At 39.4% G+C, this 23,705-nt stretch overlaps 1 protein-coding gene across 4 annotated transcripts in view; it reads left to right on the top strand.

The window, feature by feature from the left end:
* The window catches only part of HS3ST5 (heparan sulfate-glucosamine 3-sulfotransferase 5), a 283,807-nt gene extending 260,208 nt beyond the window's left edge, over positions 1-23,599 (top strand). For all 4 annotated transcript variants that reach the window (XM_057528256.1, XM_057528258.1, XM_057528257.1 and 1 more), the window contains 2 exons: positions 17,405-17,543; positions 21,067-23,599. In XM_057528256.1, coding sequence (XP_057384239.1) covers positions 17,437-17,543; positions 21,067-21,997 — 1,038 coding nt within the window. In that variant the 5' untranslated portion in view covers positions 17,405-17,436 and the 3' untranslated portion in view covers positions 21,998-23,599. The remainder of the gene's footprint in view (positions 1-17,404; positions 17,544-21,066) is intronic.
* The last annotated feature ends 106 nt before the right edge of the window (positions 23,600-23,705 follow it).

A 23,705-nucleotide genomic window follows, 5' to 3' on the forward strand; every position in this document is an offset into this window, starting at 1 on the left:
TTGAAGGAGTTCAAGACTATTTACACCTGGAGGCTAATAAGCACTTAACAATTGAGATTCACCTCAGGCACTAATTTCCCCCCCCACTGCAATTGTCTCTACTTCCTTACACATTAATCTCTCCTTATAAGAACACTCATTTAGTGCTAATCTGATGGAAACTTGCTCCTGTCAGGCAGCAAGTTGTTCCCTTGGCAAATTCTGGTCTAAACATCCCCAACGAAGTCTTCACTTGCAGGGGGTTTTGAAGAGAGGAGTATTTTAAAGGAAGACTAGTGCCTTTTGGAGAGTGGTCTGACTGTGGATACTTGGGTAGGAGGCAAGGACCCTCCACAGGGGAAGTGGATCTTAGGGTCAGGAGATGAGACTCTGAGGTCCAGCAGACCCCGCCCTTGTGAGGAGTCTTCCTTCGCTGCCAGTCTAAGAGGATCTGGGCTCTGTGTTTAAGGGAAGATGCAGTTTCCTTACACTTTTAACAAGAGTTGACCTTGAATGCTGGAAGACGAAGAGAGTAATGAAGCAGGATCTGTGTCCCTTGTTGCCCACATCATTCCCGGCGTCTGCAGTAAACATGGCAGCACTCAGTAAACATTTGTTGATGAATGGTAACATAGGCAGTTATCTTGAGAACAGAATTTGGTGGAGCCCTTCTGGCCCTGAAAGGAAGATCTGAGATTCCGAAAAAAGAGGTGTCTATGGTAATAAAAAGAGGAATGCTTTGAAGCACATTAATAATACTGCAATTTAAGAAAATGTTAGCCTGCCCAAGAAGGAGACTTTTAGAATCATTTTGCATACAAACTAATTATAAATTATTTTACAGATTTATTAACTACTCAAAAGATTTTTCTAAGACATGTAGCTGTACTTTTCTTTTGCTATCAATGCTAAGAATAACAGCACTGCATTCTTTCTCTTTAAGTTCTGTTATTTAAAGAACATAGTGGCGGGATGCAGGGAGAATCTGGAAGCAGGCACAGAAAGCTGAAGACAAGGACCTAGAAAGGTGAAAATAGAAAGAAAGGGATTACAAGGGCCTCAGAAGTGAACATAGTCTCTTTTTTTTTTTTTTTTTTTATAAGATTTTTAGAAATTTCATGTAATGTCTGAAACATTTATATTAACATATTTCCATACATATTTCCATACAAATACAAATATAAGATTTTTAGAAATTTCATGTAATGTCTGAAACATTTATATTAACATATTTCCATACATATTTCCATACAAATACAAATATAAGATTTTTAGAAATTTCATGTAATGTCTGAAACATTTATATTAACATATTTCCATACAAATAACCCAATGATAGTTTAGTATTAGTTGTTTTGTTTGTTTTTTTATACTGCAGGTTCTTATTAGGCATCAGTTTTATACACATCAGTGTATACATGTCAATCCCAATCGCCCAATTCAGCACACCACCATCCCCACCTCATCGCAGTTTTCCCCCCTTGGTGTCCATATGTCCATTCTCTACATCTGTGTCTCAACTTCTGCCCTGCAATCTGGCTCATCTGTACCATTTTTCTAGGTTCCACATACATGCATTAATATACGATATTTGTTTTTCTCTTTCTGACTTACTTCACTCTGTATGACAGTCTCTAGATCCATCCACTTCTCAACAAATGGCTCAATTTCGTTCCTTTTTATGGCTGAGTAATATTCCATTGTATATATGTACCACATCTTCTTTAGCCATTCGTCTGTTGATGGGCATTTAGGTTGCTTCCATGACCTGGCTATTGTAAATAGTGCTGCAATGAACATTCGGGTGCACGTGTCTTTTTGAATTACGGTTTTCTCTGGGTATATGCCCAGTAGTGGGATTGCTGGGTCATATGGTAATTCTATTTTTAGTTTTTGAAGGAACCTCCATATTGTTCTCCATAGTGGCTGTATCAATTTACATTCCCACCAACAGTGCAAGAGGGTTCCCTTTTCTCCACACCCTCTCCAGCATTTGTTGTTTGTAGATTTTCTGATGATGCCCATTCTAACAGGAGTGAGGTGATACCTCATTGTAGTTTTGATTTGCATTTCTCTAATAATTAGTGATGTTGAGCATCTTTTCATGTGCTTCATGGCCATCTGTATGTCTTCTTTGGAGAAATGTCTATTTAGGTCTTCTGCCCATTTTTGGATTGGGGTGTTTCTTTCTTTGATATTGAGCTGAATGAGCTGTTTATATATTTTGGAGATTAATCCTTTGTCCGTTGATTCATTTGCAAATATTTTCTCCCATTCTGAGGGTTGTCTTTTCGTCTTGTTTATGGTTTCCTTTGCTGTGCAAAAGCTTTGAAGTTTCATTAGGTCCCACTTGTTTATTTCTGTTTTTATTTCCATTACTCTAGGAGGTGGATCGAAAAAGATCTTGCTGTGATTTATGTCAAAGAGTGTTCTTCCTATGTTTTCCTCTAAGAGTTTTATAGTGTCCAGTCTTACATTTAGGTCTCTAATCCATTTTGAGTTTATTTTTGTGTATGGTGTTAGGGAGTATTCTAATTTCATTCTTTTACATGTGGCTGTCCAGTTTTCCCAGCACCACTTATTGAAGAGACTGTCTTTTCTCCATTGTATATCTTTGCCTCCTTTGTCATAGATTAGTTGACCATAGGTGCGTGGGTTAATCTCTGGGCTTTCTATCTTGTTCCATTGATCTATGTTTCTGTTTTTGTGCCAGTACCATATTGTCTTGATTACTGTAGCTTTGTAGTATAGTCTGAAGTCAGGGAGTCTGATTCCTCCAGCTCCATTTTTTTGCCTCAAGACTGCTTTGGCTATTCGGGGTCTTTTGTGTCTCCATACAAATTTTAAGATGATTTGTTCTAGCTCCGTAAAAAATGCCATTGGTAATTTGATAGGGATTGCATTGAATCTGTAGATTGCTTTGGGTAGTATACTCATTTTCACAATGTTGATTCTTCCAATCCAAGAACATGGTATATCTCTCCATCTGTTGGTATCATCTTTAATTTCTTTCATCAGTGTCTTATAGTTTTCTGCATACAGGTCTTTTGTCTCCCTAGGTAGGTTTATTCCTAGATATTTTATTCTTTTTGTTGCAATGGTAAATGGGAGTGTTTCCATAATTTCTCTTTCAGATTTTTCATCATTAGTGTATAGGAATGCAAGAGATTTCTGTGCATTAATTTTGTAACCTGCAACTTTACCATATTCATTAATTAGCTCTAGCAGTTTTCTGGTGGCAGTTTTAGGATTCTCTATGTATAGTATCATGTCATCCGCAAACAGTGACAGTTTTTCTTCTTCTTTTCCAATTTGTATTCCTTTTATTTCTTTTTCTTCTCTGATTGCCGTGGCTAGGACTTCCAGAACTATGTTGAATAATAGTGGTGAGAGTGGACATCCTTGTCTCGTTCCTGATCTTAGAGGAAATGCTTTCAGTTTTTCACCATTGAGAATGATGTTTGCTGTGGGTTTGTCATATATGGCCTTTATTATGTTGAGGTAGGTTCCCTCTATGCCCACTTTCTGGAGAGTTTTTATCAGAAATGGGTGTTGAATTTTGTCAAAAGCTTTTTCTGCATCTATTGAGATGATCATATGGTTTTTCTTCTTCAATTTGTTAATATGGTGTATCACATTGATTGATTTGCGTATATTGAAGAATCCTTGCATCCCTGGGATAAATCCCACTTGATCGTGGTGTATGATCCTTTTAATGTGTTGTTGGATTCTGTTTGCTAGTATTTTGTTGAGGATTTTTGCATCTATATTCATCAGTGATATTGGTCTGTAATTTTCTTTTTTTGTAGTGTCTTTGTCTGGTTTTGGTATCAGGGTGATGGTGGCCTCATAGAATGAGTTTGGGAGAGTTCCTTCCTCTGCAATTTTTTGGAAGAGTTTGAGAAGGATGGGTGTTAGCTCTTCTCTAAATGTTTGATAGAATTCACCTGTGAAGCCATCTGGTCCTGGACTTTTGTTTGTTGGAAGATTTTTAATCACAGTTTCAATTTCATTACTTGTGATTGGTCTGTTGATATTTTCTGTTTCTTCCTGATTCAGTCTTGGAAGGTTATACCTTTCTAAGAATTTGTCCATTTCTTCCAGGTTGTCCATTTTATTGGCATAAAGTTGCTTGTAGTAGTCTCTTAGGATGTTTTGTATTTCTGCGGTGTCTGTTGTAACTTCTCCTTTTTCATTTCTGATTTTATTGATTTGAGTCCTCTCCCTCTTTTTCTTGATGAGTCTGGCTAATGGCTTATCAATTTTGTTTATCTTCTCAAAGAACCAACTTTTAGTTTTATTGATCTTTGCTATTGTTTTCTTTGTTTCTATTTCATTTATTTCTGCTCTGATCTTTATGATTTCTTTCCTTCTGCTAACTTTGGGTTTTGTTTGTTCTTCTTTCTCTAGTTTCTTTAGGTGTAATGTTAGATTGTTTACTTGAGATTTTTCTTGTTTCTTTAGGTAGGCTTGTATAGCTATAAACTTCCCTCTTAGAACCGCTTTTGCTGCATCCCATAGGTTTTGGGTCGTCGTGTTTTCATTGTCATTTGTCTCTAGGTATTTTTTTATTTCCTCTTTGATTTCTTCAGTGATCTCTTGGTTATTTAGTAACGTATTGTTTAGCCTCCATGTGTTTGTCTTTTTTACGTTTTTTTCCCTGTAATTCATTTCTAATCTCATAGCGTTGTGGTCAGAAAAGATGCTTGATATGATTTCAATTTTCTTAAATTTACTGAGGCTTGATTTGTGACCCAAGATGTGATCTATCCTGGAGAATGTTCCGTGTGCACTTGAGAAGAACGTGTAATCTGCCGTTTTTGGATGGAATGTCCTATATATATCAATTAAATCTATCTGGTCTATTGTGTCATTTAAAGCTTCTGTTTCCTTATTTATTTTCATTTTGGATGATCTGTCCATTGGCGTAAGTGAGGTGTTAAAGTCCCCCACTATTATTGTGTTACTGTCGATTTCCTCTTTTATAGCTGTTAGCAGTTGCCTTATGTATTGAGGTGCTCCTATGTTGGGTGCATATATATTTATAATTGTTATATCTTCTTCTTGGATTGATCCCTGGATCATTACGTAGTGTCCTTCCTTGTCTCTTGTAACATTCTTTATTTTAAAGTCTATTTTATCTGATATGAGTATAGCTACTCCAGCTTTCTTTTGATTTCCATTTGCATGGAATATCTTTTTCCATCCCCTCACTTTCAGTCTGTATGTGTCCCTAGGTCTGAAGTGGGTCTCTTGTAGACAGCATATATATGGGTCTTGTTTTTGTATCCATTCAGCCAGTCTATGTCTTTTGGTTGGGGCATTTAATCCATTCACGTTTAAGGTAATTATCGATATGTATGTTCCTATGACCATTTTCTTAATTGTTTTGGGTTTGTTTTTGTAGGTCCTTTTCTTCTCTTGTGTTTCCCACTTAGAGAAGTTCCTTTAGCATTTGTTGTAGAGCTGGTTTGGTGGTGCTGAATTCTCTTAGCTTTTGCTTGTCTGTAAAGCTTTTGATTTCTCCATCAAATCTAAATGAGATCCTTGCTGGGTAGAGTAATCTTGGTTGTAGGTTCTTCCCTTTCATCACTTTAAGTATATCATGCCACTCCCTTCTGGCTTGCAGAGTTTCTGCTGAGAAATCAGCTGTTAACCTTATGGGGGTTCCCTTGTATGTTATTTGTCGTTTTTCCCTTGCTGCTTTCAGTAATTTTTCTTTGTCTTTAATTTTTGCCACTTTGATTACTATGTGTCTCGGCGTGTTTCTCCTTGGGTTTATTCTGTATGGGACTCTCTGCGCTTCCTGGACTTGGGTGGCTATTTCCTTTCCCATGTTAGGGAAGTTTTCGACTATAATCTCTTCAAATACTTTCTCGGGTCCTTTCTCTCTCTCTTCTCCTTCTGGGACCCCTATAATGCGAATGTTGTTGCGTTTAATGTTGTCCCAGAGGTCTCTTAGGCTGTCTTCATTTCTTTTCATTCTTTTTTCTTTATTCTGCTATTGATTCCTTCTAGTGTAGTTTTCATTTCAGTTATTGTATTGGTCATCTCTGTTTGTTTGTTCTTTAATTCTTCTAGGTCTTTGTTAATCATTTCTTGCATCTTCTCAATCTTTGCCTCCATTCTTATTCCGAGGTCCTGGATCATCTTCACTATCATTATTCTGAATTCTTTTTCTGGAAGGTTGCCTATCTCCACTTCATTTAGTTGTTTTTCTGGGGTTTTTTCTTGTTCCTTCATCTGGTACATAGCCCTCTGCCTTTTCATCTTCTCTGTCTTTCTGTAACTGTGGTTTTTTCAACATAGTCTCTTTTGAATTATGGTTTTCTCAGTAGTGGGATTGCTGGGTCATATGGTAGTTCTATTTTTAGTTTTTTAAGGAACCTCCATACTGTTCTCCATAGTGGCTGTATCAATTTACATTCCCATCAACAGTGCAAAAGGTTCCCTTTTCTCCACACCCTCTTCAGCATATATTGTTTGTAGATTTTTTTGATGATGGCCATTCTGACTGGTGTGAGGTGATACCTCACTGTGGTTTTGATTTGCATTTCTCTAATGATTAGTGATGTTGAGCATCTTTTCATGTGCCTCTTGGCCACCTGTATGTCTTCTTTGGAGAAATGTCTATTTAGGTCTTCCACCCATTTTTTAATTGGGTTGTTTGTTTTTTTGATATTGAGCTCCATGAGCTGTTTTTATATTTTGGAGATTAATCCTTTGTCCATTGCTTCATTTGCAAATATTTTCTCACACATGCACCCCAGTGTTCATTGCAGCTCTATTTACCATAGCCAGGACATGGAAGCAACCTAAGTGTCCATCGACAGATGAATGGATAAAGAAGATGTGGTGCATATATACAATGGAATATTACTCAGCCATAAAAAGGAACGAAATTGGGTCATTTGTAGAGATGTGAATGGACCTAGAGTCTGTCATACAGGGTGAAGTAAGCCAGAAAGAGAAAAACAAATATCGTATATTAATGCATATATGTGGAATCTAGAAAAATGGTACAGATGAACCTATTTGAAGGGCAGGAATAGAGACGTAGATGTAGAGAACAGACATGTGGACACAGAGGGGCAAGGGGAGGGTGGGATGAATTGGGAGATTAGGTTTGACATAGATACACTACCATGTGTAAAATAGACAGCTAGTGGGAACCTGCGGTACAGCACAAGGAACTTAGCTTGGTGCTCTGTGGTGACCTAGATGGGTGGGATGGGGAGGGGGGGTGGGAGGTCCAAGAGGGAGGGGATATGTGTATACATATAGCTGATTCACTTTGGTACACAGCAGAAACTAGCACAACATTGTAAAGCAATCATACTCCAATAAAAAAAAAAATGAAATGAATATAGTCTCTTTAGAAAGGGAGGAGAATGGAGGAGGAGGCTAAAGAGGGAAGAGGAGGTGACAGACAGTTACACTGTCGTTTTCCCTGATGGCACTTGGCAGCACACTACACACTCAGTGGGCACTCAGGAAAGATGTGATTAATGAATCCATAAAAGAAAAAATGAATGGGACATGGTTAGTAATGTACTGGTAAATACTTCACAACCTGCTCTTGTGGAGGGGGGATGTTTTGTAGTGTTTCTCAATATCAGTTGTATAAATCCTCCCTCCGTGGCCAATTTTAAACCACCCACATGAATTCACTAAGTGTGGAATTAGGAAGAGAGGCACAATATTATCTCCACTGTACAACACAATAGACCTAACTTTAGGAGCATAGATAATAGTAAAATGTAGTATGATAATTAGGAAATAATGAGTTTTCAATATTTATTGCCTTTGTTTTTTAATTTCTTTAATTGGGAATGTCTGTAATGTAGTTCTTAATCATGGCTTTAAGAACTAGCTTGCAAAGTACGAGCCAGCTCCAGCCCTCCGATGGATGGGCGTCATCAGATGCTGCCATTATTCACGTTGTATAGAAAGAGCTTTTTCCATTTTTCTTTCTTTAAAAGAATTGAGAAAAGCAAATAGGAGACAGTACAAGAAATCTCCTGAGAATATTTTCTCCTTAGCCACTTTTCCAAAGGTTTTTTTTTTTTTGATACCTAACTCATCAGAATTTACAAGTTGAATGTCTCAGAGAAGATGAGTGATATATCTATTTCTACCAATAAACTCTATAACATTTTCAACGTTAAATGAACTTAGTAGGGAGGCAGAGTTGCACGATGTAAAAAGCCTGAAACTAGCAGTTAACAACCCCAGGTTTAATAGTCTGAGGCTTTGAGCAGGTCATTTCACTTTCCTAGGTCTCAAGAATGCCCACTGCCCCACTTATATCACAGGACTTTGTGGGGGTCAGGTGCGGGTCTTCTAACATGCTGAAATGTTGATAATCTGCTACTTATTCTGAAATGGTTTAGTAAAAATAATATATATTTATATAGAGAAAGATAAAGCAAAGGTGTCAAAATTTAACAATCGGTAAATCTAGATGAAGGATATGTAATCATTCAAATTTTTCAAAATAAAAAGGTGGGGAGGGACTTCCCTGGCGGTGCAGTGATTGAGACTTCGCCTTCCAATGCAGAGGGTGCGGGTACAATCCCTGTTCAGGGAGCTAAGATCCCACATGTCTCCCAGCCAAAAAAAAAAAAAAAACATAAAACAGAAGCAATATTGTAACAAATTCAATAAAGACTTTTTAAAAAAATGGTCCACATCAAAAAAAAAATCTTTAAAAAAGAAAAAGGGTGGGGAAATGAGGTTATATATTAATGAGGTTATTATACACATATGGCACTCTGTAAACCTGCAAAGTACTAAACAAAGATAAAGTACTTGTACCTGCTTAAAGAGATGTGGTATCCAGATACCATAGCTATTAGGATAGTCAAAGTTCATTTCATCTAGCTGATTCAATTATTCAGCAATTATTTACTGAGTATCTGAGACCCTAAATGCTGGTGATACAATAACGAGCACGGCGCAGTCCATAATCTCATGGAAGTTACATTCTAGTTAGAGGGACACACAGTACACAGGCAATTACAATTTGGTTTCAATAGAATTAAATGATGCTGTGCTGGCACATAGAAGGAACATGTAAGCCAACCTTGTGTGGTCGAGAAAGACTTTCCCAAGGAGCCTAAAATCTAAAAGATAGGAATTAATCCAAGGCCTGGAGAGAAGTCAGCATTAGTAGATGTGGCTAATGTTTATTGAGTATTACTATGTGTCAAACAGTGTTCTAATTACTTTACATGCTCATTTCCTGCTCACAGAAGTTCTTTGGGGCAGGCTATTAGTATCCTACTGGGACACCATCTAATGGTGCCCCAGACCCGATAGATGAGGCACAGAGTTATTGTTTTTAGGCTCTGGAAACTTTATGTATCAATAGAAAGGCCCTGATGCAAAACTGACCATGACCTATTCAAAAGAACTGCAAGTTGTTCTGTCTACTGAAGTTTGTACATGAACGTGCTGGGGGAGGGGTGGTGGTAATGAGGAATTGCGGTGAAAAGAAGTAAAAGGCCTTTTAAAACCCTGTGGATAATAGGGTCCCATTAAAGAGTATTAAGCCTGAAGGCAACAGGATCGAATTTCTGTTTGGAAAGACCACTCTGTCATCAGTGTGGAGAATAAACTGAGGCAAAAACAAAACTAACAGTGGGGAGGCCAGTTAGGAGACCATAAACTCTGAGGGAAAGAGAGTGTGGCCTGAACCAAGGCAGTCACAAATGACAGTGCAGAGAACTAGGTAGAGTCTAATAGTACTTTGGAGAGAGACTTTTACTGGTGGGGTGGAGCCGAGGATGATTGGATTCCAAGGTTTCTGGATTGGGCAACCCCGTCAACAGATGGGGAGCCATTCACTGAGATACTGAGGAGAAGAGCTGGGGGGCGGTAAGATGAGACGGGGTGATCATGAAAAGGCAATAAACGGATTTAACCAAGATCTTACAGAGATCAGGACATAAGAATCTGAATCAAGTGGCAGTCAAAACCAATGTTATTTTGATCCTCTACCAAAAAATCTTTCAAAAGGAGAGTCAGTTCTTGAATTACGGGGAAAACAAGTGGGGTTCCCATGATTCTGGTTGGTTTTAATCATAAACAGTATAGTGAATATGAAAAATACATTACAAACTATAAAGACATTACCTTTCATTATTATTTTCATTATCATTATTATCATTACTTATTAATATTTTCCCTTCCTTTTATTAGGTTCAAACCACCCAAATAGCCCTTTTTATTTACCCCTCCATAAAAGTGTTTCCCTCTTTTACTCTTTCTTTTCACCTCCTCATCTTCTACTTCAAGGTTCAATGGAAGGAAATTTGAGGAGAGTTGAAGTGGTTCTGTCTGCTCACATCAGTCAATAAACAAGTATTTATTAAGAGTCTCCCAGTGGTGATCATTTCTAAATGTATAGAAATATCAAATCACTATGTTATGCATTAGGAACAACATAGTGTTGTAGGTCAATTGTACTTCAAAAAACAAATACACAAACTCATAGAAAAAGAGATCAGATTATGGTTACCAGAAGCAGGGGTTGGGTGTAGTGGGTGGGAATTGTATGAAGGTAGTCAAAAGGTACAAACTTCCACTTATAAATAAGTACTAGGGGTGTAATGTACAACATGATAAATATCATTAATACTGTTCTACATTATATATAAAAGTTGTTAAGAGTTCTCATAACAAGGAAAAAGATTTTTTTCTTTTTCTTTTACTTTGTATCTGTGTGAGATGATGGATGTCCGCTAAACTCGCTGTGATAATCATTTCATGATGTATGTAAGTGAAATCATTATGCTGTACACCTTAAACTTATACCGTGCTCTATGTCAATTACATCTCAATAAAACAAAGAAAAATTTAATCAAAAAGAAAAAAAAAAAAAAAGCACCTCTCAGGTGAGCATCCAAAGCTCAGGGAGTGACATTGTAATCAAGGAGTCATGTTCTTTGGGGTCAGATAATTCTGAATTTAAATCTTCCTGCATTTACCAGCCACATGCCCTTGGGTAAATAATCTGTTCATCTCTCTGCTCTTCAGTTTCCATCAGAAAAAAAAATAAAACAGATAATACCTCACAGGTCTGTTGTATTATGTGAGATAATAAATGTGAAAGAAAGTAACAGAGAGACTGGGGCTCAGTAAATGTGATTCCTGTCCACCCCATAAGGCTGTTGCCCAGGATAAATGAGCTAATACTCAATAGACTGTTGTGATTTCCTTGGAATAATTCTGCTATATAAGTTCAGTTGTTTTTAATGAACTTTGCTGATGTTGTTTCTCTTATCGTTTTTACTGGTACCAGGGGCTTGCAGCAACCGTGTCTATAAGCCTTTGAAGAGCACTTGAACATATCTTTATTATTATTATTTTTGAATTCCCTTATTTCTTTGTGTCAGCTTGGGAATCATTTCTTTCTTTGCTTAGTGCTGCTTTGGAGAAACAGCCAGATGTCTACAATTTGTCGTTTCTGGCCACATACTCTGTTATTTAGATACTCGGCTTTGTTCAGCTAAGATGCCGTGTCTATTAAAGCTTTCATAGTCTGGAGAAACTATAATTGTGCTGTTCTTGGCACGCAAAATGAAAGAGACTGGGAGATTAAAAACTGGAGATAAAGGAGGGCTTAAATGTCACTGTAGGTCTTTAACTTTTTTTTAATAAAAAGAAATAATAAATTTTTTAAACCTTTAATTTTACATAAATTGCCTATTACCAGTATGACCTCTCTGATGAAAGATTATTAAACTATCCATTAAAGCTGGCATAGCTAAAGGGAAGGGACTTTGGGGTTGGAGAAGCAGTTAACCTTCTCCCCAATTTAATAGCATTGTCTGTAAGGGTTAGATGGTATGGCTTCTCTGTGACTTGTACTCCTAGACCAAGACCTGCAACTCCCAGCTTTTAAGACTCCATTGTGGCAGATGCTTGAGCACTTCGTGATGTCATAGAAAGCCAAAGAGGCATTTTGAATGTTAAATTTGCCAAGTACGTTTGGTTTTCCTTTTTTTTAAATAAATTTATTTATTTATTTATTTTTGGCTGCATTGGGTCTTCATTGCTGCCTGCAGGCTTTCTCTAGTTGCAGCAAGAGGGGGTTGCTCTTCGTTGCGGTGCGCGGGCTTCTCATTGCAGTGGCTTCTCCTGTTGCGGAGCACGGGCTCTAGGCGCATGGGCTTCAGTAGTTGCGGCACGTGGGCTCAGTAGCTGTGGCACGTGGGTTCAGTTGCTCCACGGCATGCAGGATCTTCCTGGACCAGGGCTCGAACCTGTGTCCCCTGCATTGGCAGGCGGATTCTTAACCACTGTGCCACCAGGGAAGTCTACCTTTGGTTTTCCTTGAGCAAGGTTTATTCTGCGGCTGCTCTAATACTATCTCTTAGCACATGGTCTGAGTGATTACAAAGCAGAATGAGATTTCACTTCCTGTGTCCTAGAGAGCCTCATTAGAAACTGCAACCTTGGCCCCCCTCACTTCTCAAAAATTCCAAGAGATTTCGACTTAAGTGTTAACTTTTTGTTTGTTTGTAATTGTACCATCTTGCTTTGAACAGCAATTATAGTGTGTGTTAGCATTTTAATGTTTAACAGGAATTTCCATTGAAAGTTATTTATATAAGAGTGGACTTAGTGTTTTGCAATCCAGGTACACTATTAATGGAGAACTGCATTTATTTTATTCTTTTCTTGTTAAAGTATTACCCTCCCGAAGATACTAATTCTGCTTCATTTTTGTGAAGTGCCCAAATGTAAAGTTCTATCCCACGGTATCTTACTTAAGGCTCCTGTCATTAACACCCCTGTGAGACAGACATTATTATCTTCATTTTACAGGTGAGGATACCAAAACTCAGAAACTTTCAGTTACAAAACTAAACAAAAATGTGACTCAAGGGCTTTGACTCCCAATCCAATGGTCTTTGTACTTCACCCTGTACAACTTGTTCATATTAGTTGAGGTCTCAAATAAATATAAAAATCTTAGTTTTCCTCAGTGTCACAGTGGGCATAAAGATGCTTTGGAGGGCATAATGGACCTTCCATAAGTGGACGAGGCAGTGTAAAGAACTAGGCCAGCCCTGCAAACAAAAGGCTGGAGAAATCAGGACTCCCAAAGAGAGAAAACCCCAGTGGGTGTATTTAAGTCATCTCAGACATAAAGAAGCTGGGCCGGCAGCAGCAACTTATCCCGCAGAGGAAAACCTTCACGGTGATAACGGGGCTCATCACAAAGGAAGAGTCTGTGGGTGGACCATTGGAGTCTTGGAGACTGAGCGACATTCAGTGGCAGTAGAAGAAGTAATGACTCCATATTCAGCCAGGTTTAATAATCTAATGTTTACCAGATGATATGTGTGTTGCGATAGAGAACTGGAGAACTTTGCCATGATATTCTCCTAAATCTTGGGCTACTTCCCCAGCAGCCTTCACATCCTTAGTCGCTTTTTTTCGTCTCTTTCCTGCCTGCTCACTCAAGCAGAGTTCAGCTGTGAGATGCCTTCATAGCTTCACTCAGCCCATGCAGGTAAATGTCTCCCAAGTTTTATCCCTAAACCCAGCTCTGACCCTTTGGTCCCATAATTATCTACACAAGGGACCTGACCCATTACTACCTACCAATGGGAAGAGTGTTGGGATTTTTTCCCCCCAGATTCCACCTCCACCAGGACCACCCTTCCCAGGAAGATATCAGTGGAATCTGGGAGTATTAAAGGGAGAGACATAGGAAAGACATTCCAGGCCAGTGAGGAAACTGGCAAGAGCATAGAGATGAGAGCGCAGGGGTATGGGGAACCATGAAGAGGCCGACCTGACAGGCATGGGGCTGGTGTTGGTGAGTAATAAGAGGGAGGAAACCAACTGCCCACGCTGGGACCTCAGAAGGAAGGGCCTGGGCTGGCAAGGGGAAGAGATTGGACTTGATCTACTGAACAACTGAAAACAGATGAGGGACAAAATAAGTTGTGTTAGGAAGATTAATCAGACTGTCTGGACCATAGGAAATGAACACAGAGACACACCCAAATGTTAAGAAACAAGGGAGGCATTAAGTGCCTGGACAGGACAAGGAGAGATGAAATTAAGGAGAGTTTACTGACCGTGGTGACCAAAGAGAAAAAATATAATAGAAAACGATTTGGAGTTTTGTGTGTCATTCCCTCCACTGTAAAAATACAGACACAAGATTAATACAGACCTGTTGAGTTGGAATCTCTGAGTAGGGGGGGGCAGGTGTGTGTTTTCTAAAGACTCTGCAAGTTCAACGTGGGGAACCACCAGTCTGTGGCGCAAAGCAGACAGATTCCAGGCAGACTGCCTTTCAGTTAGTTTTCTCGGATTTCTCAGTCAGTCAGCGGGCTTAGCCCATTGCTAGGAGGTGTGATGGAACAGGCAGAAGCAGCAGCTAACGCTAACGCAACACTTCTGAACACTGGACTCCTAACTGTGGTTCTAACTACAAGAACAAGAATTCAGGAGAGGAGGGGGTGGACCATGGACTAGGGCATCAGCTGGAGAGCCCTTCCTAGAGGGCCTGGGACATGGCCCAGACCTTGAAGAATGGCTGAGCTGTAGCTGCAGACAGACAGGTGGATCAGGGAGCTGGTGAAAGCAGACTAAGCATCATGCGGTATAGTTTTGAATGGGGAGCGTGGGTGCTACATTTAGGTAGCAGAGGAGGCCAGGTGACCCCCAGCCTCCCTCCAAGTTGCTCCTCTGTATGAGGCCGGTGACCCTCATTGAGGCCACGGGCAAGCACATTTTTACCTTTGCTTTTCCCATCTCTCCCATTTGTAGCTGGCCCTCTTCAACCACGTCCTAGCTTTTACTCTCTCATACTGTTTGTGAGCACACGTTAAATTCATTTACACTAAGATATAATGACACATAATCCCTTATGTTAGCCTGGCATATTAATAAGCCTTTGTGTAGTGATGTCACTTGTAGAACCCTTACTTCATTCTCGTTATAGCCCTATGGAGTGGGGAAGTTAGAGATTGTCCCCATTTTATAGAGAAGGAAAAATGGTTCAGAGAATCTAAACAGCCACTGCAAGATCACTAAGGGGAGAATTTGAATAGGGGACTTGAACACAGGTTTCTTTCTGCCACCCTGTTCCACATCTTGCTGCAGTATTTGCATTTCAACAGGGATCAGAGCCCTGTGCTGAAGGTAGGTGGCTCTGAGGACTTCAGACATCGACCCAGAGATAGGAGAAGACTGATTCTTTCAGTGAAGCCCTGAGTCGTGCTACATAAGTTACTGCCTTTGCCTCCACATTACCTGCAAGTTGTGTGATCACAGGCAAGTTAGAGAAAATTGTCTGAGCTTCACTTTACCTGTTTTTGAAATGGAAATAACTGTATCTGCCTAGTAGGATTTTTCTGACAATTTCCTGAAATACCACCTGGATAATGTCCTTGTCACGCAGTCGGTCTCAACAAACCTCCTTTTCTCTCCCCCTTTTCTTCCCCATTTTATCTACACACAAGGCAGACCGTGCTAAGCTAGAACCCCAGCCTCACCCACTCCCTACAAAGACCTTTCTTATTGCCTCTTCTTTGCTTTTGCTCTTAGCCCTTTCTCTTCTCCCCTAAATCCCTGTGTCCAACCACACCAACCTTCCTTCGCTTCTCAAACTAGCCAAGCTTTTTCCCTGTGCAGTGCTTTTGCGCACACTGGTTAGTCTAGCTGAAACCCCCCTTGCCCTCCTCCAGCCCTCCTCGGTCCTTGTGCTCCAGGCATAAGCCCAAATGTCACTTCTTCAAGAAGGACGGAAGTAGCTTCCTCCTGTATTCTTTCTCACTGCATCCTGTACTTTTCCTCTGTTATTACAATTTGTAGGTGCATGTGAATCCTGCATTTACTGGTTTAGTTTCTGTCTTCTCCACGAGACTATAGCCTCCCATGTTGGCCACTATCTCTGGGGCACCCGGTACAGAATCTAAAACCTAAGTCACGTTCCATAAATATTTGTGGGCTGTGTGTTAGGTGAATGCTGCTCTTCTCTCTCCCTTTTGGGATGACCTCCTACAGCCTCCTCACCAAATCATATACTACATACCACCAAACAGCATTCCCATCGAGCCCACATACCTGACCATCTCCATTTTCTTTTCCCAACATTTATTCATACATTATCATGAATGAGGTGGTGTTCTCTGATTGTTTCATGATTCCCTAATCACATCATCAGTTTTCCAAGGGCTAAAACTCTTTAGAGATCTTTTTTGGGATCCCCCATAAACATAGTAGAATAGCTGGAAATGCTATCAGTGCTCAGTATTTCCTGATGAATGAATGAACCAACCCATCAATCCTAGTATAATCCTTTTTTGTACAGAGAAAATCTTCACTTAGCAAATAGGGAGAGACTATTGCATCAAAACAATCTCTACCCACGACCCATTGCTGTTGTCCCTCTTCTGGGGTTACCATTTTGACTTTTAATGTGAAGCAAACAATCTTATCTTGAAAGGGGGATTGGATTTATATTTAATAAGAGAGACTGAATCGGAAGCTTGCATTTTTTCCCAAAATTTAATAACAGCACTAGTAAAGCCTTACACTCCTCAGCTGGCCTTATTTCAGGTATAAGAGTACAAAGCTTCCGGGTAAGCTTCTGTCTTGATGTTAGAGTGAGGCCCATAACACCAACCCTGTTTAAATTCATTGAGAGCCAGGTGGGGGTCGCATAGCAGGGCATCTAGTCTGAGCATGTTTTCAGAATCAGTGAGTCCAATCCAGGCCTGGGCAGAGGAGACGAAGGGAAACATCAGGTTACTGAGCGCCACTGTCCCCAAACATTTGAGATCCTGATAGGTACCACTGATAACCTCAGTAAGTAAAGACATAGCTTTTGATCTTACCCCCTTCCTCCGTTCACAACTAGAACAAAACGAAACAAAAAACATATCAGTAAAGCGTGTCATTGTTATGCCCCAAATACTAACTTACTGAAGGGGGATTTCAATGGCTACATTCATCCCATCATACTGAAGTAGAACCTTTAGTTTACTGGTTGCCCTGCTGCTAAACCTCAGGTTGCTCAGTTGCTCATTTTATCAGTATTCTTTGAACGATTAACAACAAAAACATATATATATTTACATATATATATGCATTTATGTATGCATTTAAAATTATATATGCATTTTAGTGTACTTTGACAGTTGCCCAGCAAGTTCTGTCCAGTTAGTGTCTTCTCTCTGGTTTAGTATTTGATCTTATAACACAGAGCAGGAAAACGTAGGTAAGGTTTGCTAAATAGCTGTCGTCCATGAACGTTGTCAAGGCTGGTATGGCATCTGTTCTTTGTGTGACATCACTTTATCCCCTGTATTCCCACCCCTGCTCGGCTTTGTGACAATCAACAGAACAGTAAGAGATGACTGCTGATGAGTCCCCTTCTATCCCCATCTCTCAGGCTGCAGAAGTCCTGAAGGTTGATGGAGGGCCATGCTATTCAAACAGCAGGCATGGCTGAGACAGAAGCTCCTGGTGCTGGGAAGCCTTGCCATTGGGAGTCTCCTGTATCTAGTCGCCAGAGTTGGGAGCTTGGATAGGTAGGTGATTAAACACATACTTATGTCTGTGTGACTTTAAATGTCTCTCGATTTAAACTTCCTTAGGACATAATTTTAAATCTATCCATTTGTTTTCCTCCTTCAAGATTCCCAAGAAGCATGTTTTTCTGCAGTATTGATTTTGATTTATTGAGCCTTTAAAAGAAAGAGATCCAAGTTGCCCAAACCAAGGTGTTCATCGAGATCCATTTGTATTCTGTGTGTGTTGTTTGCTTTCAGAGAAAGGATAAAGCCATGTACAGTAAAAATGTCATTTACTGTAGCTCTGTGTGCATCTGGTTGTTGACCTCTAGCCGTAGCAAAATAGTGATAATGTATTTATGTATCTACATTTTGAAATTTATAAGTGGGCAATTAATGTGCTACCAAGAGAGTTAGAATTATGTATGAGCCTGTAAAGGAGCTCATCAGGTTTGGAATCCATTGCCCTGGAAAGATGGCTGCAGGCTTGGGGAGTTTTAACTATGTTAATTAGCTCTAGTTTCCAGGAGCTGAACATACCAGACAAGGAGTCTGTCGCTCAGAGTAATTGCCCGGAAAGCAATGGAAAATTCACAGAGAGGAAATTTACAGAGCTAGGGCTTGGCTCTAAATAAACCAACAGTTGAGAGGTACTAGACCTGCAGAAGTCCAGCATTGTCAGCTGGCTTCAGATTGAATGCCACTGGACTGTCCCACATCCGGTATGATTGGAAAGGGTAGAGAAGTTAATTTCTGAAATTTGAAGCTTCCTTTTTTGCCCTTTAAAATTAATTCTTGCTGTTGAAAGACTGATGTATGTTCCCCATGAATTCAATTCCCATTTTCTATAAAAGTGCAGCCACACATTAAAATAAAAATATCTTCCTTACAGTTTTTCTTTTCTAATCTATAGATCTTATCACAGAAATATTTAACAAATAATATAACAGTGGTCTTTGCTTTCCTTCAGCCAGTATTAATTTTGACTGATAAAATGAACCCCTTTGATGCTTTTCAATTCAAAATTCCTAAGTAAACTTCCTACTCACTATGGGAAATGGTATAGCCCAGAGCTTATCACTGACTCCGAGTAGTTCCCTAAAGTAGTACTTGTTATTAGTGAAGAGCCTTGAGGTGGTACCATTGTCCTGTGTCCATCATGGAACTTTTATATCAAGTTCTTCCCAATACCTTTAGTTTGCTTCTAATCATTTGCTTTATTGAGTAATTGATCTAACAATCATTAACGTATTAGTTATTTAGTTGATAACTCTTTTCATTTTTAACCTGGTCTCTAGTCTCTAATGGGGTAGCTTTTATAGGGAATTGGATTGCTTGGGGGGCTTTCTCAAAACCTCTCACTTGAGAGTTTGAGCAGATTGTCTGAAATTGACACATGTTGACACAGACCTGTCCTTTAGAAACTGAAGACCCTGCTCTCTGGGTGGGAGACTGAGCTCAATTACTTCTACTGTCCCTTCCAATCCTAAAATTTCATGTTTTTTAGTCTGGGGTCCATGCCTACTCTTTAGGGAGTGGAAATAATATGATATTTTTTCCTATCTTGAGTTAGGGAGTCCAAAAAGCAATTGTTCTGCAGGGAATGAGCTCCCATGGTAGAAGGTAAATAAAGGAAAGAAGGAAAATGACCTTTTCTAGAAGTAGAGAAATTCATTTCGAGCTCAAACAGGGCAGACACTGTTTCAGCCTCTCTCAGCCTGGGTTCTGTAAGAGAATCAAGTCCTACAGGAAAGGATTTGATTGACTGTTTCCTCAGTTCTCCCAAGGACAGCATCATTCAAGGTGCCTGGGAGAGAAGTCCATCCATTCCATTCAATGGATGCCTTAAGGGATTAGGGTTTTAATTCTCAACCAGAGCCCAGCAAGAGCTAAAAGGTGAATTTGTGACATCCCAATCAACGTCACAATTGAAAACATACTTTGACTATGTACGTGTTGCTCCTTATATATCTTCCATTTAGAGCTCTAACATATTAATCCTATTAACAAATTTATGAAAACAAAATTCATGTTTCTCTAAAATTTAACTGTGATTACCCCTGTTTTTTATAGTATGCCATATTTTTATGTTTTCCACAGTGAGCATAAGTTGTTTTTAGAATCATAAAGAACCCACAAAAAAGGTAAAATGTGTTCATATATTTCCTTAAGCATTATGATAGATAGCTGTTTAAACATTGCCTAGGCCAAGCCCCTTCCCCTCAGTTCTGCAAAATGCCTTGACATGACCTTGAGGTTTTTCCCTTCTCCCTTTAATTGTAAACATTACAGAAGATAAGAAAGGTACAGTGGGGTCTCTTGGGAAAAGCAAGAGACAGCCTCATTGCCACAGAGAGGGGAACATACACTCCAAATTATTAGGGCAACTAGAAGCTTCATTTGGAGGAATTGGTTTAACAGCCATTTTGACTAATATTATACCCTTTAACAAGAAAGCGAAAAATACCTTCTCAGATAAACTTAGGAAAGTTATAATGAATTCAGTTCAATTGCAGACTATACCCAAAAGGAAATTCAATTTACTAACCATATAAATTGGCCACACCAAATTAAATAGTCACTCCAGCCTAATATCATTGTGATTGTTACCACAACTTTCTCGCTGAAAAAAAGCAGTGGTGCTTTTTCACTGCTTAGGGCAATGTTGAAATGGAAATCCTCCTTTCTGGCTCCATCCATTGCTTTGCTTCCTTCATGAGCTTGAGTCCCGGATTTAAATGGGTTTGACGATGAGGACCTGAGGTTTCTGACACTGCCAAGGTCTTGTTGATTTCTGGTCCCAGGTGTGGTAGGTGATATACAGCACTTGCTGTTGGCATTGGGTTTGCTCCTATATTCAGCAAAGTAAAAACATAAGCCTGACCTTTTTAGATAGAAAGAGAAAGAGAAGCAGAAGAAATATGTACTCTTCTAGCTGCCCCCAAGGCCAAAGCAGAAATTCTCATAGAATGAAAATCTCAGCAAGTGCCAAGATTGGAATTTTGCAGGTTAATGACGCAAATAGCCGAGGGCAGAGACTGGGACCTCTTTTCAGATTATATCTCAAAGATTTTTCAGAGTCATATGAGTGCAGCTGAGCTGCAAGAAAATAATACCACATGAAACCCACAAGACGTGGCCTCCTAGCTGCCCTTTAGCCTCCCAGCTGAAGATTCTAATCTTCCGTCTTTCGTATTTTCTAAATGATGTTAACGGGTGGGCTGCTAAAAGGCTATTAGTATAGTTGGTGTCACTTGTCTGTCCTGTACTGTGAATGTCAGTACACGCTATAGTCAATTAAGAGCTCGGTGAATAAAAATTTTAAGAAGCACTAATAAAAATATTCCATCAATTATGTGTGCTTCATTTAATACAGAGCTGCTTAAAATAAAACTTCCCAAACATATGTTCATTATGGATTGCAATAGGCGGAGAACAGTGGTTTTATTTATGCATTTAAAGTCTTGCTCTCACTGGGGAACCAGAGAAATGAGAAATTAGTTGCAGTGAGCTCCTTAGAGCATCTCTCTGTTGCTTACAGGCTACAACCCATTTGCCCCATCGAAGGCCGATTCGGAGCCCGTGGTCAGGCTGAATTCCCCCTGCGCGCCCTGCAGTTTAAACGTGGCCTGCTGCACGAGTTTCGGAAGGGCAACTCTTCCAAGGAGCAGGTACGCCTTCATGACCTGGTCCAGCAGCTCCCCAAGGCCATTATCATCGGGGTGAGGAAAGGAGGCACCAGGGCCCTGCTTGAGATGCTGAACCTCCATCCGGCAGTGGTCAAAGCCTCTCAAGAAATCCACTTTTTTGACAATGATGAGAATTATGCCAAGGGCATTGAGTGGTATAGGAAAAAGATGCCTTTTTCCTACCCTCAGCAAATCACAATTGAAAAGAGCCCAGCATATTTTATCACGGAGGAAGTTCCGGAAAGGATTTACAAAATGAACTCATCTATCAAGTTGTTGATCATTGTCAGGGAGCCAACCACAAGAGCTATTTCTGATTACACTCAGGTGCTAGAGGGGAAGGAGAGGAAGAATAAAACCTATTACAAGTTTGAGAAGCTGGCTATAGACCCTAATACCTGCGAAGTGAACACGAAATACAAGGCAGTAAGAACCAGCATCTACACCAAACATCTGGAACGGTGGTTGAAGTACTTTCCAATTGAGCAATTTCACATCGTCGATGGAGATCGCCTCATCATGGAACCCCTGCCAGAACTTCAACTCGTGGAGAAGTTCCTAAATCTTCCCCCGAGGATAAGTCAATACAATTTGTATTTCAATGCTACCAGAGGGTTTTACTGCTTGCGATTTAACATTATCTTTAATAAGTGCCTGGCGGGCAGCAAGGGGCGCATTCATCCAGAGGTGGACCCCTCTGTCATTACCAAATTGCGCAAATTCTTTCACCCTTTCAATCAAAAATTTTACCAGATCACTGGGAGGACATTGAACTGGCCCTAAAATAATGTCGTACAACACTATGTGTTGTGCCTGGGGACACACAATGTCTCGTCTGGATTAAAATATGCACTTTTCCTATAGACACAACTGTCCAAGTCATTTTTCCATGTATACTTGTACATACGCAGTGTGTGACCAAATATAAGATCAGCTCTTTTTCTACTGAAAATTTACAAAAAAACAAAACAAAAAACAAACCAATTTGCTATCTACATAGTTGCATCTTTTATGCTATTTACAAAAAGAAGAGGTGGTGGTACTGGGGGAAAGTGACTTCAGCTATTCTCAAAGAGTTAGTCTTCCTTTGAGTCAGAATTTGTCGCCTGCCATTTTCATAGATTTAAGCCAAAAGATTAACATGTGAAAATGTACCAATGGCTGTGAAGTTTCAGGAAGTAGAGGATTCGGTTATGCATTCTTTTCTAAGGGAAAGCTGACTCTAATTCAGATGCTGAATTGATGCCATGAAAACAGAAAATACTATTTTCTTCTTATTTAAAAAAATGTCTTATCTCATAAAATTGACATCGTTCCAAAGTTCCTGTGGTGATTTTGCACTATCGTTTTCTCATATGGACCATGGTGTCACTTGTAGCATGTCAATCACACATCGGAAAGTCAAGTCCTTTTACTTCCGTGTTCTATGTCAATAAAGAGAAATGTCATGTACATAGTGTATATAGTTGTAAATACTGGTTTCACACTAAGTAATTCTATTTTGTAAACTGAATATGGCTATTTAATTTATTGTGAAAATTAAATTTATTGTGGTATTTAAAAAATGGAATGGATTAAAATTACTCTATGTGCAATTTTTTTTTACTCATTTTGTTTTATGTGCCCCTTGCTGGATCCCAAAGTCAAAGCTGTTTATGTGCACATGAGAGCACTTGGAAAGATGCACTTCTCCGTTGGATTTCTGTACCCTTGTGATATAAAGAAAGGTTGGATATATTTTTTAAAATATCTCAACCATCTGGAAATCTAGTATAACAGCCACCTCAAAGAGCACTTGTGCTTCTCTGCTACAACCTTGTAACAATTAACTTACTTGCAGTTGCTCCTGGCGCTAGGAGACAGACAAGAAATACTTTAACGTAATCAAGGCATAGAAGAATCACAGTTTTATATGAACCTCTGATCAAAGTCAGACCAATAAAGAAATTAAATAAAATAAGATTAGAAAACTTGTGTAACCTCTGTACTGAAATCTGCTGACGCTTCTGCAAACTCTCAGAAGTCCCTCTTTGAGATGAAACTACATCAGCCTGCTCAGGAATGATCAAATTACATAGTGTTGCTATTACTAACATAAACATCTGGCTCAGATTTCCATCCAGAGAAATTAATGCTAAACTGGGTGCTTGCTAACATCAGATAGCCTGTACTATGCTTAAATATAATTCGGAAAACCTTGGAAAGAGGTATTAACAGAAAAAAAAAAAAAATAAGATGGATTTTTCACAGTCATGGTTGCTTATCCAGTGGAAGATGTTTAAGGGAGTTCTGTTCACATTGAGAGTGCCTAGCAAATAACAGTGGATTCCCTTTTGATTGTACTAAGTGTTGATTTTCTCCATGAGTTGTTCGTCCTGTCCAGTGATTTGATGGTGAACTTTTCTAAATAAATAGCCCTTTGCCCTTCCTTGTCGGTATATGTTGCTTCTCAAGCTACAGCCTTGGTAATCATCTCTACCGTTTCAATTAA

Source organism: Balaenoptera acutorostrata, chromosome 14, assembly GCF_949987535.1.
Source record: "Balaenoptera acutorostrata chromosome 14, mBalAcu1.1, whole genome shotgun sequence".
Classification (NCBI taxonomy): Eukaryota; Metazoa; Chordata; class Mammalia; order Artiodactyla; family Balaenopteridae; genus Balaenoptera; species Balaenoptera acutorostrata.